This window comes from Alligator mississippiensis, chromosome 1 (assembly GCF_030867095.1).
Source record: "Alligator mississippiensis isolate rAllMis1 chromosome 1, rAllMis1, whole genome shotgun sequence".
Lineage (NCBI taxonomy): Eukaryota > Metazoa > Chordata > Crocodylia > Alligatoridae > Alligator > Alligator mississippiensis.
Genome location: NC_081824.1, coordinates 281,073,922 through 281,091,565, shown reverse-complemented (window position 1 = coordinate 281,091,565; position 17,644 = coordinate 281,073,922). Strand labels below are relative to the sequence as shown.

General features: G+C 40.6%; 1 protein-coding gene across 3 annotated transcripts in view; it reads right to left on the bottom strand.

Annotated features, from left to right (window-relative positions):
* Positions 1 to 316: 316 nt before the first annotated feature.
* Positions 317 to 17,644, bottom strand: part of CHODL (chondrolectin) — a 48,506-nt gene continuing 31,178 nt past the window's right edge. The window contains exons 3-8 of one of the 3 annotated variants that reach the window (XM_059720655.1): positions 16,164 to 16,320; positions 11,426 to 11,483; positions 9,994 to 10,077; positions 6,004 to 6,106; positions 2,203 to 2,281; positions 785 to 874 (exon numbers count right to left, since the gene is read on the bottom strand). In XM_059720655.1, the coding sequence (XP_059576638.1) occupies positions 872 to 874; positions 2,203 to 2,281; positions 6,004 to 6,106; positions 9,994 to 10,077; positions 11,426 to 11,483; positions 16,164 to 16,320 (484 nt within the window). In that variant the 3' untranslated portion in view covers positions 785 to 871. Of the gene's footprint in view, positions 875 to 2,202; positions 2,282 to 6,003; positions 6,107 to 9,993; positions 10,078 to 11,425; positions 11,484 to 16,162; positions 16,321 to 17,644 lie in introns of all 3 variants that reach the window. The other 2 variants (XM_059720654.1, XM_019476533.2) reach the window with 2 other exon arrangements.

Genomic DNA, 17,644 nt, shown 5'->3' with positions numbered 1-17,644 from the left:
TCCTTTTCTTTTGTTTCAAAAGATATAAAAATAGGCATAGTTAAAGTATTGCAAATAAAGTCTGGATTTAAATTGAATCTAATTAGTGTTGTAGCACTGGCAGAATGCTATATGCCAGTCTTGGAAAAACAAGGTATACAGATATTGTTATTTGTAGAAAAAGTGAACATGCAGCATCAAGTGATTTTCCTGAATTTTGCTACTGTAAATCAGTGTTACAGCATTAATAAATGTCTGCTGATGTGTAGGACATATAGGATAAAAATAAAGTCTGTGCCTACAGAAGCAAGAACTCTTTTTAAAATCTGCAAATAAATAAATGAACAATCCATTTTTTATCAAATGTTTATGCAAAGATAAATAATTTTGATACACTAAATTTGTCAGTTCAGTTTACAGTAATGAGCTAAGATACACTGTACGAAGGACTAAAACAAAAATGTGGTTAACTACAAACAAATCTTTAAAACTGACACCTACTGTAGAGATTTCCCCATATAAACTTAAATTGCATTGTTCATTTCATCATTCACTTGTAGCTGAGTTGCTCCTCTTAGCAAAATAAACACATACTCTTTCCTTATTTAGCATGGCATGTTGTCTTACTGAATTAATAATCAAACGTTACATATAAAAATGATCTGAAGAGTTGCCTCAAGGGGGAGCTTACAGTTCATCTTGCTGATCCTTTGCATTTCAAGCCATTCCAAGCTAATGTTCTGAGATGACACTGCAATAGAGCCTGACTGTAAAATGTTAGTTTTTGCTTCATTTTCAGTCATTAAATCTTTATACCTCCATGCTACTGTCCTTCCTGGTGTTCTTTGAAATCCATAGTGTGGACTGGTTTGGACTGGTTTTTGTTCTTCCTTTACTGAAAAATAAAAATGTAAACTATTTTCAGCAAATTTGATCCTTCCATGGCCCAAATCCAGGATGTGGTGGGGTATGGGGCTTTCAGACATACACCTATCCATTAATTCAGATCGTCTTTGTTGTTGATGGAGTGTAGTGAGGAACGACTGTAACAGAAAGTCCTTATTAGGGCTGGTATAACATTTTCTATCAAAACTGTATTTTCATGGATAGTTGTATTTTTTACAATACAAAGTTGTTTAAAGGGGATTGCTCCTGAAGAATTTTTTTTCCATCAAGAAAATGTAGGCTCCAAACTAATACTTTGATTCTGTAATGTTACTGCATTGCCTCACAGGAACTGCAGTTTGGGTAAATCATGCTCCCATTTTCTTTTATGGACTGGACTTTCTTATATTTTGGTTAGGGATCTTATAATGATTAGGGATTTTCAACATACATGGTAGCTATGCTACCCTTCCCTCACCAAACTAGTCAACATCTTCCAACCAGGAATCAAAGCTCAGAGACGAGGATGGGGGCAAACTAGTCTCCTGAACCACCACAGCAATATTCCAGAATCGAAAGGTTTTGGTTGTAATAATAAATAGGTTTTTTTTTTTGTCATTTTCCCAATGTTTTTCTTTGAAATTGTCTGTGGAGGGGGATACATTTTTCTAACCAGCTCTAGCCCTAATGCCTAACGTTTTGTAAGTTAGAACTGTTAGTCTGCTTTATACTAACTTTGACTCACTTACCAATCTGTAAGTGAAAAGGAATCTAAGCTGACTTCTTATAAACCTTAAGATACCTAGAAGCACATGGAATTGGCACATATTTTGACTCCCTCCAGACTCTTTGGACTTACCTCTGAAGTCCTGCAAGGTAATGAAAAATGGGTTGATCCAGAGAACACTGAGCTATTTAAGACCCCAACAGATTTAAATGGTCTTTGGATCAAGCCCCGGATCTACCAAATGAGCCACTGGATCAAAGAAGAACTGTGTCTTGTAGAAGAACTGTGTGTGGTTCATTATTGCCTTTTTCCAGTTCTACACTCATGAATCAGGCCCATTTTCTGCATTTATGTCTGAAGTGCCTTGAATGAACAATCATCTAAGCAATATCAAAAAAATGATGTATGGTTTAAAATAAGACTAAGTACCAAGAATCAGATCCTCAGTGGTGGTAAACACCATATCTTCAGTTATACTATGGTGATTTTTACCAGCTGAAGTTCTGGCTCTGGAAAGATAGGTAAGTAAAATGGCAATAAATATTTTGAGGACATTGTGTTTTATTGTTGTTTTGACTGTGAAATACAATCATAGAAACTAAGAAATATACCAGGTTGGAATTTAAACTTTCTGCAAGACATTCAGATGATAATGGAGATGGGTCTTTGAAGCAGTTTCTCCTTGCTCCCCTGGAAGAAAGGAAAGGGAGAGCATCTAAGCATGAATAAGCTGACTGTTGCTACTAATTGCAGGGGACCTGCTTTGCTTCACTTCACTACCACCTTTTAACATAATAAACTAGCCAAAACTGTGTGCAACTTCTTAGACTTTCCAAGGGGCTCTGCTTGCCCTTTGTTTGTAGCTCCACAGCAAACTAACTTTTCAGAGGAAAAATCCCCCTGTCATAAAAACAGATTTGTTTACATTTATTTTTCACCTCTATTTCCAGTTCCTTGAGCTTTGCCTTTTCAGTGTCTAGGAAAGTGAAAATTCCTTTTCATGGATGAATTACAAGACCCTGACTTAGACCCACTGAAGTCAGTGAGACTCTTTCCATTGACACCAATGAGCTTATGGATCCTGTTCTTGCTTTTTTGAATGGAATAGCTATAATCACATGCTTTCAGTTCAGACAGCCCTTTGGTTGTTTGGGATTATGAAAGCACCATCAAAGAATCACGCAAGGAAGTACTGGAATGAAGCATGCCTTGACTGCTCACATGAGCATCCCTCCAAACAAATGGAATATAGCTGCCGTACAGGACACAGGCCAGCAAATGATCTTAAGTCAGCACATTTATTCAAATGTGCCCAGTGTCACACTAAGGCAGCTACCTCACATTCATTTCAGGGCACAGAAGGAACAGACTCAGTGAGGCTTGCATTGCTGCAGCTGTCCTTTGATCATATAAACATGCCCTTGGATTGCCTGCCCACGCTCATATTTTCTTTTTTTACGAAGTGCCTAAATATACTAAACACAAAGTGCCACAATACTTAACAGAAGTCTAGTATCCTATTGCTTCAGTCTCCTAATGCCTACTCAAAAATGCTGATAGCACTGATCAGAATTGTTTTTGTCACAACAGTGTACCATCAGGAAACAGTTTTAATTAGACCAAATAATTTTAGCAAAATGTATCAATTTTGAAAAAAAACCCTACAAAAACAAATTTTCTCAAAATGAAAACCTTTTTTGAAAAATTTATAAAAACAGTTTATAAAAAATGCAAAACTTTATTTTAAAATTATAGTTCCATTAATTCTGTTCTTTTTTAAATTTTTATAATATTTATAGCATTTTTCATGATTTACTGATATGTCAGTAGAAGTAAAAATGCATAGTTTAACATCTTATATCATGCATAATGGCAGGTAAAAATATACTTTTTGTTTTAAAAAGTGTGCAGTTGTTATTTGATATGCATTGAAACATTTGGTACACCTTGAAACTATTTTCTGTATCAAAACATATCCAGTTTCTATTTGAAACTACTAGTATGAAAAAGTTTGTCACTGCAGTAAAAAATGATACATTATAATGTGCATCTCCTATGGACCCAATACTGAGCTCTGGGACACAGTAATGATTTTGACCAAAAGCTAACCCTGGCAGCACCCTCACTGAAGAGCTATCAAGATCCATAGAAACCAGCCTAAAACTACTTGTCAATCAAAACGAAGGAAATTCAGCGGTGTAATGTGCCTTAAATGACTTGGAGCACAGCAAACTAAAACTTCTCCGAGGAGTTTTAGTTTGCTGCCCCTACAGCTGCGGAGTGAAGCACTGGGCTCCGGGCAGTTTGGGGGCTCTGCAGGAAGCCCTGCAGCAGCCCGGGAAGGCAGGCTCCACCCCAAAAAAGTGGCAAGCCTGAGCACCCCCCAAGCTTGCCTGCATGCATGAGCTGCGCGGGGGCCCAGTGCTTCCCTCCATGGCTGCAGAGCCCCCTGGGACCGCCTGAGACGGGTGCCTGCAGGTGGGTGCTGCCTGGGGGGGACCGCTGCTGCTGCAATGGAGGGAAGCACCAGGCCCCCCCGCAGTCCAAGGACCGCTCCACCCACCGCCAGCTTCATAGTAGCTAGGGTCAGGAGGGACATGATCAGATCATCTAGCCTGACCCCCTGCCACAGGCAGGAATGAATGCTGGGTTCACAAAACCCCAGACAGGTGATCATCCAACCTCCTCTTCAATATGCCCAAGGTAGGGGTGAGGAGCACTTCCCTAGCAAGTTGGTTCCAGATTCTGGCCACCCTAACTGTAAAATATTGCCTCCTGATCTCTAACCTAAACCTATTCTCCATCAGCTTATTACCATTGTTCTCATCACCCCAGGTGGTGCTGGGGAGAAAAGGGGTCTTCCTATTTGCTGATGATCTCCCCTGATAAGTTTGTAGGCAGCCACCAGGTCCCCCCTCAGCCTCCTCTTGCCGAGGCTGAATAGGTTCAGGTCCTTCAGTCTCTCCTCATAGGGCCTGTCCTGCTGCCCTCTCACCAAGCTCTCCCTCCCCCCCTGCTGCCAGAGAGGCAGGTAAGTCAGAGTGTGCACGACACAGGGTTTAAAAGGCCCTAAACTGAAGTGGTGTTCTTAAAAACCACTGCTTCAATTTAGGGCCCCTGTTTCAGCTACACACACCAAGTACTCCACAATAACCTGATACAATACAAACAGAACCCCACCCTAGGGGACTGCACACCTCTAGTGGTCACCTACAATTCCACACTTGGATCATTAAGAAGAATCATCAAACAATTATAGCCTATACTCAAGAAAGATCAGACTTTCAGGGACACATTCTCAGGTTCTCCTCTGCCCCGCTGCTCCCTTTCTTCTTCCCCCTCCCCCTGCTCCCCATTCTCCTTCGTTCCCCACTCCTAGCTTTCAAACAATCCCCTAACCTTGCCCAACACATCAGAAACAAGCTCCCTACTGGTGAACAGACACCAAATGGGATGCAGCCTTGCCTTAATAATAAAGGCAAAACCTGTCTACAGACTTCTGCTACAACAATCAGCTCCCTGCACAATGAACCCATCAGAATCCAAGAATCCTATACATCCCTATCCCAAAATGCCATACATCTCATCCAGTGTACCAGACTCCCTCATGGAAACTATGTGGGTGAAGCTAGATGGAAACTATGTACCAGAATAAAAGATAACAGGAGAATAATTAGGGACAGAGACACACAAGCATGCAGGAGAACACTTTTCATAGAACAGCCACTCACTTTCTTAACCTCACTATCCTTGTGCTCAAAGGAAATTTAAAAAAACACATTCAAAAGCTGGGCAAAAATTCATAAGTTGTCTACACAATAAGAACTAAACACTGAATGAAGATATTGACTTAATGACTCTCTATAATCTACATTATTCCAGCAATTCTTTCTTCATACCACAGGTGATAACTATCCTCTTCTCTTTTGAACAGACTTGACCATTTACTGATCAAGCTCTCTTTTCTTGTGTGCTAGCTACTTATGGGAATTTCTCATGAGAGTCCTTAAGCATGTTCCATGTCAGTGAAGTCCCCATCGCTACTCCCTAAAGCACAGCTACTATATAGATGGGCATAAGGAAGGTGAAAGGGCTGACTAAGTCAACATGCTGCAGTGGCAAGAAAGAAGTCACCCACTTAGAAGCAGCAGAATTCACCATTGTAGTATAATTTAAAGGATCTGCCAATCTACACTAGGACAGAGCATTCCCACAGCTGAAAAGCCATGGACATGACTATGTAGCTAATTCAGGTGTGTGCAAATTGCTTGGGTTTTATGGGATGACATGATTGCACATTTTGAGGGTGAAGAGGCAGGGATGTAAGTGTTCTTTCAATGGAAATAGCTTGGCAATGGAAACATGAAACAGAAACAAAAAATACTGTTTTAACCAGTGCCCAGTGATTTTACCTTTTATGTAGCATCTGGAAACAGCAAGTCCCAAAAGCCACTAATATCAATAGCAGCAGTGGTATAGTTGGTATAACAACATAAATTAGATTTGGAATTAAACCTAAAAGGAAAAAAATGTATTTAATTAATGCTTACTGTATTGAAATGTGCTATCCCCTCACATTAAAAGAGTTGGGGTAAATCTTCCCCCTACAAATAGCTCATCTCAATCAAAAGAATATGCACAAAAAATGATCCAATCTTACATACCTTTTACAGAAACACCTCTTATTAATCTTAAAGAAAGTTCAGAATGTACCATGAATATAAGGATAAGCCCCCAATACTGTTTGAAAAATGTAAAAATATACTCATAATATAGTTGCCTTTGTGTATCAAGTCATAATGACTTCTAACTGTTTGTTCTGTGACCAAAAATAAAACTAGTTAACAGCAAGTTTCACTAACCGCTTTGCTTACAATGAAGATAAAGTACATACTAACTGAACGCTATGGGTTAGATTGTCACATTTCTTTCTCAGTCATGAAGGCTGTAAGAGCACAAGTCTCTTTGGGTGCATACAAGCATTACATTTATATAGGTACAATCCTTTCTAGTCTGATAGAAACATTTGGTATACAAGCATTCACAACACAATCTGGTCTAAAAATTGCTGGTGCGGTGTAAAGATAGACCACATCCGATGAGGTCAAAATCCAGGCTAATATGGGTTAAACAGGTTTAATGAACATGTGTACTGACAGAAGTTCCATAGCTGTCCTCTAGCATCCCAGCCTGCATCACCCAACCCCACCCTCTCCTCCCCTCCAAAGACATGCTGTGACTTGGCCAGACTCAAGTGCCCACTCCCCAGACTGCATTCCCCATGTTTCTTTTCTGCTTTTCTTGCTGCCCCCATCCCCTCTAGGATCAGTGTGTGAGGGGAGCAAGGGTAAAGTTCTTGGTCTGTGGGAATAGGTTAGGAGTTCTTACCCCCAGGGGGAGCAGCAGGTGCCAGTTTTTACGTGCTGCACAGGGAGGAAAAGTTCCCTGTGGCAGGCTGTAGCAGAGTGCAGGACCAGAGGCTCCAGCCTAGCTGCAAGTGGTAAGGCTAATTGCAGGCTGCTCAGGAGGACTGGGCCAGCTAAGGGAGCTAATTAGTGGTCAGGTCACAGGAGGTGAAAGGTTCCAGCAGGGCATGGAGGCGAGTCAAACCAGGGAGTCAGACAGACAGAAAGTGCGAGAGAGTAGCCTGGTCTGCCAGATCAAGGACTTTCAGGGCCTGAGAAGAGACCCAGGGGATGCAAGACTGGGAACACAGGTCACAGACAACTTCAGAGGGAAGACTTCAGCAAGGAAGGAGCAGCAGTAAACCAGAGACACCTTTTCAGGGGCTGAAGAAGACCCAGACCTGTGAGCTACCCCTTTATGGACTGTGTTTAGGTTGAATGTTGAGAACTGACTGATATAGGAGGGTGCTTGTGTGACAGGCATACCCTGGGAATATGGACTGTATCGTGTTTGAACTAGCAAAAGCCCTGAAATCTACTACACTCCCCACCTCCTGCCCCCCCCCAGCTTGAGAACCCTGATCTCCAGCCATGGCAGCAAGGCTTCCCATGACAACAGCCTGCAAAGACTACAGTCTGACAGGCTGATAGCTGTGAGGTAGCGGGGTAGGGTGCTATGAGGAGGCAGCTGTGGTTCCTTGTGGCCACCAGCCATTCATCAGCCCTGACCTGTTACCTCCACATTTTCACTTCCAGGCAGACTATAGAGCCTGCAAAGCATGCTGGGATGCATGCTCTGAGTCCCCGCAGTTTGTCTGTAGAGTAGGCAACCAGCTAATGAACACTAGCACAACCAAGAACTGGTAAGGTTTTCAACTTCTTTATCTAAATTGTTTTAACTTCTACTGGTTTATTTGAATGCTTGTATGCATCCTCAAGTGCCACACCACCCCAGTCCCTTTCTTGAACTATCACAGGCTAAGGTGTGTGGAGAGCAAGGACTACTTGCCTGACACTGCCTACAAAAAGAGAAAGGGTAGTAGTGCAGAAGTCTTCAATTCTTCCCCACTACACATAGGTCAGAAAAGCTGATGTGTCCATCCTCTCTGAGAAGTATTCTGAACAGATCCTATACTTCTGCAACATTTCTACAGTAGACACATTTTATATCAGCATAGCTGTGCTTTGTATCATTCTAGCAAAACTACCTCCCATTGTAGCAGAACTACCTCCCATGAGAAGCTCTGTTTACTGGTATAACTACATGTACAATCTGGCCGCTGCCAGCACAGCTGTCAGTTTGATCGCTTCTCGTAACTCTATTAACTTACATAGCTCTGTTGGCAGAAGAATGTATCGTAGACTTGACCTAAGTCTGTTCACTGCAGAGATATAACAGAATACTGGAGTGCCCTGGGCAGCACACAGGGCAGTGTCAGCTTCTGGGCTGCCAGCACTGCAGCTGTTGCTTTTTCTTGCTCTTGCTCAATGCCAGGTCACATGTCATGGATTTTCCTCCTTCATTATGCTCCCCCATTATGCACAGCTATGTGTTGCTCCTTACTTAAGATAGACTATCGTGTTACAGTCTCTCTCTAGTGCATTTGAACAAAATACTTCATAAGTGACTCTTCCCTCTTTGCTATATGTGCATAGCAAGAAAGGTGAGACCTTAAAAACCAAAATGCTTTTTATGATCTTAAAACAAAGGGGTACTTGGGTTCAATAGGCAACTATTTTGAATATAATGCAGCAATTGTTCTTTATACCTGCATTAATATACTACTATACACTTAGTGTAGTTATAAACTGACCTCTACATATCTACAAGTAGATTGGCTTTCAATTTGAGTTGAGAAAACTGGAATTATTTTTTTCAATTCCTTGTTGTTTTTGTTAGCACATGCAATATAAGGACCTGTAGTTTTCTAAATTTAATGTGGATCTTAAATCTTAATGTGGATACTATGTTTTTCATGAATTAAGGGGTTTTTTAAAGTATGTTTTCACTTAAAGAACAAATGTAACCATTTGTATTAATTATAACTTGACTTTCATATATTGTAGTACTAGTGCTAACTGGAGACTTTTTGCATGTTATGATTTTTAACAAGTAGCAACATAACTTTACTATTTCAATACAGAAGTCTCAGCCTATTAATTTATCTGAGGCTACTTCTAGATAATGTTGCTAATATAAGCCATTTGTTTACATGTATGGATATGGGTGTACTGAAGCATCCTTATAATCCTTGCTTGTCTCTGATTTTTTTCAGTACTAGTTTTCTGCTACTCAAGCTTATTAGCATTTGCTTATATATTCCAAAAGAAGCACAGAAAGTGTAACATTTTAAAAGTAAAAAGTTGCTCTTAAAGGACAACTACAACAAGGTTTTCCTGACCCATATAAAAGTTGCCTCTGGAATGGAATATGTGGTGGCCTTCACCTCTAGGAAACTGGTTCAAATCCAATCACGGAGGACAGTAATTGAAAGTTATTACCGCCTCCTCAGCTATCCAGTTTTCTAATGGCCAAAATGCTGCAAGATGATCACCTGTTCTTCTTAGATCTAAAGTGCCTTCAGTGCCTACTGAAGTCACTCAGAAGTCAGGGCATTCAGAATCTTTCAAGAACTGATTGGAACCATGAAGAAAATTAGAGAATAAATTAAATGAGCTATGGGGCACAGCAAGAAGATCTTCCAATCTCAAAAACAAGCACTGGCACTTTGCTGGGCAGTTCTAGGTCCTGTTCACCCCCCAAAAATCTATTTGGATCAAGCCTGGGTCATGTGAAGTTTGCTGCATTAGTGTGGCCATTCTGCAGAAAACAGATCATTTAATTTCCCTCAAATTAGCTAATCTGGCACCTTTCCTAAGCATGAATATGCTGTTATTAAAAGAGAATACACATGCATTAGAACCTGTATGTCTAATTCTAACTTCCTGTGCCTGCTGATAATATTGTAGCTCAAACTTTAAAGCCATATAAATTACCTGTTTCAGTAACAACAACATGATAGTGATCTTCCGGTTTGCTTGCATCAGAAGGGCTTCCTGATGTCACTGGTGGAAAAACCTCTGAAAAAAATGAGTTAAATGTTTTAGACAAACAGTAACAGTACAAAATGGTGGTGTTCTATGAAACCCACATTTATGGCACTTTACAATAGTTCAGATTTGATAATTAAATAGTTTGAAGATTAAATAAATTGTTAGAAATGACTTGATTTTGGTTTGTTACTGTAATATTGGGATTGCATCTGAAATAAGAATTATAAGCAGCAGCATTTTTTTACATTTGCAACTACACTTATAAATATTTCTCTCTTCAGGGATTCTTTGTTCATGTCCCAGGGGTAACAAAACTCTGTTCATTTCATATATGTAACTTTCTGCAACTTGTAAAGAATCTCTAAGGGCCTTGCTAGACATTAATTTTAGGCAGCTCCTGGAGGTCTTCAGCCCTGGATTGTCTGCACATTAACACCGGAAACTACTTTTAAGCACACTCTGATCTGTGTTACTCAGTTAGTGCTCCATTAATATGAGGCAACTCCCCACAGATGAGCCACCCAAGTTGCTGTCCTCCAAAATTCAAGGATGCAGTGTCTCTCCCCTCTCCCCCCACAACCTGTTTTGTGTGGGCAAATTTTTCCACCCCTCCCCCAGAACTCTACTGTCCAGGGGGGGCACTTCTAGCACCAAGACAACTCCCCCTTCCCATCCCCAGGGGGGGTAACTCCATGCAAACAGCCTGCAGAACACATGCTGACTAGCCAGCCTGCAGGACATGGACAGGTCCAGAGTGGAGTCTAAGGAGGGGGAGGTGGGAACAACATAGGGGACTGGATCAGGTCCCCATAAACTGTGGCCTCCTTCCCAAGGCAGGGGCAGTAGCTCTCCCAAAAGCACCATCCTTTACCACTTCCCACCTCCTGACCATCCCAGGATGCACAACCAGCACCCTACACACCTCAATACTAATCCCAATTTATTAAAACATGAAACCTTCTTTAATTTACTTTTTCTTTATTGATTTTTTAAAAACTTTTTTTACTTTTTATTTTATTCTTCAATAGCTGACTTTCTTCATTTTACCACCCTTCCCCCACCCTCATTTCCTTTCCACCTCCCATTTTGTTACCACCTCTCAGCTTCATGTTCCTACCCTCTACCCTTCCAACCCATCTCTTGCACCTCCACCTAGAGCAGATATAGAAGCCTGTCCTGGCTCACCAGCCCTCTAGTGGCAAGTCACAGCTGTGCAGGTGGGGGGCAGTCAGGGAAGGTTATTAACCTAAGGGTGCAACTGCTCTAAACTCAAGCTAGTGCTAACACCAATCAACATTTGAGTAGCTAAAAGTACAATGTATAAGAATGCCCTAAGATTATGTCTTTACCATTGCAAAATTTGAAAATTTCTTACCATAATCTGGTTCTGCTCTGTCTCCTAATTCTTTCTCTAGGACATAATCTGTTAAATCAATAGTTTAACAATAAAAGACAGAAAGTGATCAAACAGATTTTGGTACGGTTTTGTAGGCAGTACCATAGAGTAGCATATATCCTCATGGTAATTAAAAAAAGCAAAACAAGTTATTGCAGACTCCTTCCATTTGATATATCTATATTTGATAAGCACCCTTTTCTGGTGATTTTTGACTATTAAAGTTAGTATCACTCTACTTCTAGTTTTCTATTAAATGTAGATAGACAGTAGCATTGTAGTCTAGCCCTCAATCAACTTTTTTTCTGGTGGAATTTGATAGCTTACTGTATGGAATTGCAAAATTAAACACTTTTTCTGATACCAAAGATTTTTGGATGTAGCTCGTCTTAACATCTCAGAAGTCTTGTGTAATTTTAAGGATCCTATATAATGCTGAAAGAAGGACTGCTTTTTATTTATAGCAGGAATTAAAGGAAGGTTATTTATATTTTCAAGATGTTAATAAACATAAATTCTCTAGGGAGCAGAGAAGAGAAATATAGAATAGAAGTTTTGAGTCCACATATCAAGTCTTTTGGTTCTTATTTTGGCAGGAGGCAGCCCAAAAACCAACAGTGTTCATCAGTTAGGTATTCTAAATTATAAAGTAAGGAAATGAAATCACTGCAGGAAAAGAAGACGTTTAATTTCTTAGGATAAATGACAAATGAGAAACCATAATTCATGGTTGGTAGCTATACAGTAAAGAATGATTAGCCTGTTGAAATGTGGGACTAGTTTTCTATCCAGATGATTCCACAGACTATAGATATAAATTATTTCAAAAGAAAGGGATGGACATGGAAGTAGAATATGTATGGTTACTTGAACACCAATTTCATATCATAAGAATACAAATATAAAAATGAGATTGTACTATTAATTTGAAGTTCTGAACAGTAATGGTAAATACAGAGAGCAAGGAGGAAACAAAACCCAACAGAACAGTTGCTTCTGCTACTCCAAGAGAAGTTGGTTACATTGGGCCATTGGTTAGGGAAAAATACCAAAAAGCCACACACAACTGCTATTTGGAGAAGCTTATTTTAGAGAATAGAAGATAGGGGATTAATTTTTAATTTTAGATGAAAAATCAATCCTATATGAGCTAGTTTGGGAACTAAATGTGCATGTAAGTTCAATATGCTTCCATAGCAAACATAATTCAAACTTGGAGCTAGTGATGTGGCACTCAAGGGATAGAGTTTAGTATTTTGAGATGCAAAAACAAGTTAGAAAGTGGACAAAATAGTCAGTGAAAACACCTACTATAATCATAGAATCTGGCTGTATACAGTTCCCTAAAGAATCTAAGTACTGGATTCACTGCTGGCAAAAATGGATGCCGTTCCATTACTTGTAATGGAGTTGCTCCCACAGCTGCATGCATTTGGTTTCTAGAAAATGGAGTAGACCTTATGCTCAGAATAAACAAATGATATGAAAAGAAGATAAAAAACAGTATGACTACATGACAATGCCTAATTCAATATTTAGGGAATAAAAATACAAACTTTTGCATAGATGGAAGCATTGTTTCTACAAGTAATTGAAGTCATAGATTGCACTGCTTGTTCTTGCACTGCTCTTTCTAAGCAATTTGGCATAATTTGCACATTTAATATCTAAACAATAAACGCCACCCATATGCATAACTGTGTTGTACCTTAATACATGAGCAGTGTGAGAAGAAGTTTATAATACATATTTCCCCACTGCCTAATTTTTGACAAACTGGTCCCAATATTTAGAATAACATGGTGCTGCAGAGAGTTGATGAAGGAACAAATACAAATGCTTCTGATGTTAAAAAAAAGCTTTGCAAAATGGCCTGATAGATAGATATAGATATATATAAAAGACCAATATATATAATTTAAAGGGTAATGCTTCCATTAGCTTTTGAGTTTTGGCAGGCAAATGGACATATAATATGTTCGAGTAGTGTTGCATTCACAAGCTAACCTAGTCTGAAACCTAATACCACTTTGGCAGTAAACTATTAACTTTTTCTGAAGTGGTATTTACCTGTGCAGTTCTCTAATTTACCTTCCACAGAAAAAAAAAATGTAAATGAACTTTTTATATTTTCAGCCTAAAGAGGAGGTAAATTATCTGGCAATTAAAGCAGAGGACTAGGAATTAATAATCCTAGGTTCTACTCTATCAGCTGCAGGTGAAGAGTTCACAGTTAATACTCTTTTTAAAAATTATTTTTGAGGATACACACTATGAATGAAATGGGAACCATTTTAGTCAAACTTTTATTTTCTCAAGGCAAAACTTGGGTGAATGATGTTGCAACTAGAATAACTGCAAAAAATATGATGTATTCTCTTTTGTATAATGTTCTGTGAGAAATAATATTTAATGGACTTAAAACCATTGCAAAATGAATTGGCCAGCATTTTCAGGTGAAAGTTCACATGATCATTTTCAAGACAAGCTAGTTCTGGCTCTGTCACTAATTTTGTGTGCTTTGCAAAAGTCACTTAGGGTACTGTATTTACTCAAATTCAAGATGAGAGTTTTTTTCCTCCCCAAACAACATGGGAGAAGATTCAAGTGCCTTGGGGGCTGGAGGCTCAACTCCAGCTTCATCCCTAGGCTTGGAGCCAAAGCAGGAGCTGAGCCACCTCCGACTCTGGGCCAGAGTGGTTCGTGAAATGAGGGAGGAGGCTCGCATTTGGGGGAGATTGTGGTGGGGTACAAGGGAGAATACAGGAGAGACCTGCCTGTGCAGTTCAAGGTAAGACTGCACAGCTTGCCTCCCACCTTCCTCTCCTGCCCTCCATTTACCTCTTGCTCTGCTCCAGCCCCAACTTGCAGAGGCCTAGAGTTGCCACGGCTCCTTCTGTCTGGTCAGTTAGGGCTGAGGCCAGGACAAGGCCACTGCCACTGATGAGCCAAAGGGTGGGAAGTAGGCAGCAGTGGAGAGCATGGGGTGGGGGCAGGAAGGAGGGAAGGCACAGGAGGCCAAGGAGTGAGGGAGATAGGCAGCAGGAATATGGCACAGGCATAGGGAAAGGGCAAATGGTGGGGGGCAGGCACAGGCATGGTTTGCGGGGAGGAGAGGGGAAAGCACAGAGGGGCAAATGGCAGGGGGGACAGGAACAGGTGGGGAGAGAAAGAAGCAGGGAGAGCAAAGGGCATGGGGTGGGAAAGGGTCAGGGATCTAGCCTCTCTCTCCCACCACTGCTTTCCACTCCACAGCTGCGGGGGATGAATATAAGATGATCTTCCACTAATTAGATTCTATACAGGGAAAATTTACATTTACTAGTGAATTGCCTGTCAAGAATGACAGGGATGGGGGTGCAGGGTTCCCAGGAGCCAGGGGGGTGCAGGGAGAGGCATGCCCTGCCATCCCCTCCATCCCGCTCTGCCAGCACTCCACAGCTGGTCCCCTCTGCCAGCACTGCCTCCACCTCCAGGGCTGGAGGGGATGGCAGGGACAGAGTGGCAAAACACTGCCATGACAATGGGGATGGAGGGGACTGGGCAGGGAGATGCAGCGCTGCCCCTTGCCCCCTCTGTCCCCTCCATCCCCACTGTCATGACAGTGCTCCACCATGCCAGTCCATCCCTGCCATCCTCTCTGTCCCCCTCCGCTGGGGACAGAGTTCCACTATGACAGAAGAGATGGCAGGGATGGAGCTGGTCAGTGCCGCCACCGCCTCCAAGGAGCAGGGATGGGGTGGAGGGGGTGCAAAGCCAGCAGTGCTGACCTTGGGGCACCCTGCCCCATCCCCGCTGTCATGGTGGTGCTCCACCTTGTGCGTCTGTGCAGAGCATTCTGATTAGTTGTTTCAGTAATCATTGTGATTAGCTGCCGAAACAACCGGAGTGCTCTAAGAGTGTTATGGACAGACACACAGACACAGACAGATGGACTAATCCCTTATATATAAAAACTCTTCATGTATAAACTCTAACTTTTGGGGGTGTCATGGATTTGGATAAATATCGTATGTGTGCTTTTAGTTCTCCCATATATAAAGGTGCCAATCTCACTTTCTGCCCATATATAAAGTGACTATTATTAAGTGGAGTTATGAACCTAATTGAGTCATATAAATGCTTGAGATTTGTGGATCAAAAGCACCATGTACAAAGAAAATGTGGCTATAAACAGAACCAAAGAACTGCAATTCTGTACTGTAATTCTTCAGCATAACTGTTAAGAGAATTGACTCTAATAACATCACTAAATTTATATCTAAGTACAGCAAATCTTAAAGCTTTTACAGCAGCAAGTATTTTTGATAAGGAATATTTTTGACCCAGTATTCCACTGCATTATTGCAGTTTTATATCAGTATGTAAACTTATGTACAGGAAAGTCAAGAGAACTAATCACATTTGTAACATAATTTATAAATCCACATAAAATTTAAGCAAAACAAAGCTTTGGCACAATTATTTACTTAAACAAAGTTTCAGCTTATAAAAAATATGCAGTGTATGATCTTCTTAAGGCCATTACTCAGTTTCCCATATTATTCACACAATTAAGATGGCTTTAGGGGCTCACATGCTAAATATGGCACTATATTAGCAAAGACTGAGTACAGAGCTATACAATGGCAGCAGTCCTTCAATGGAGGAATGCCAAGACCGTCACTTTTCTGCTAACATGCAGCACCTGTGAAATTTGGCTTCAGTTCTACCTACCTGGACCATACTTGCAGATATAATTGTGCTTCATGTTGCATCTGTCATCATTCCACTGATAAAGATAAAGCCCCCCCAGGCCAGGGATGGCAGTTGGTTGATGATACATCACAACACAAGCTTCACTTCCACAGGAAGGCTCATCTGTGTACCAATTTCTAGAAGTAAATACAGATAACAATGTTCAAATCTTGCAGGTAAAAGGCACAAGTAAACATGGATATAGACAGAAATAACAATTGTATCAATATCAATTGATACCAGTATAAGTTGTTATATTGGTATAACAACTGGTATACAATGTAACAGTTACAACGTAATCGTTATGTTTGCATGGTTTTGTAGTGATCCCAGTTCTGTAGTGATACATGTGTAGTAAAATGGCTGCAACTTTCATCCTGTTTCATTCAGGATTAGTGTTACAGTGATTAAGCTAATTTTGTATTGTACTATTACAGGTTCATGCAGATCTAATAGTTACATCATAACAGCTGATGCTGGCTCCCAAGTGGCAGCTCCTGCCCTGCTTTAAACATAGTTATAAGATAAATTTGTCTATACTATCATTCATATGTATGGAGAAATGCCATCAGCTAGTATAGGCTGTAAGTAACTTTAAAAAATCTTTGATCCCCAAACTGTAGGTCAAGGAACATCTAAGTAGAAGTGACCTCTCTCCACAATACTGCTTGCTTTCTCCACCCTTCTACTCCCCCCAACTACCAACTGGCCTTCTCTTCCCAAACATGGTATGGGTTATAAAGTGAGAGTCGTTGTGAACAGTCTGCAATTACTTACTCTTCTGTTAATCTTCTGGTTTGGAAGGCCAGAATTTGTTTGCCACATCCAACCCTAACCTTACTGAACTCTAGCTTCACAAGGGTGGAAACCTGTGGAGGCCTTACAAAAGAGTTTCTGTGAGACTCCACTGAAAATACAAACAGCCACAGAGACAGCGCCTCATTCTTCTGTCCACAACTGGGGGGGGGGTAGTCGTGGGAAGTCTTGCATGATTTCCTGAATTTGTTTTATTGATATAACATGTGCACTTTCTATATATAGGTATCATCAGCCTTACTGTTTTTATACCTATATAAATTGTAGTATTTGACATAAATGTAATGTTGATATATCTTGATATTATAGCCAAGACTGTTTTTTGTAAGGCAGTGATTAACTTAACTGGTCCTTACCTATTCACCCTTAGAGGAGGTAATCGCTGAGAACTGTCATTTGACAGGGGTTTATTAATTCATCACCCCCCCCCCCCCCCGGTATATGTGCTCTAATGTATAGTAGCCAGATTATGACCAGAAATTTTAAAAGGACAAACTCAGGTATGAAGTAACACCATGAAATAGGAAGAACATTTTCCAGTGAAGAAAGATGGCCTGTGTATTTGATTAGCAAGTCTCCATGTCTGAAAGGATGCACATATTCTCCTGGTTTTGAGACTAGGAAAATCTTGTCGTTGTAAAATAT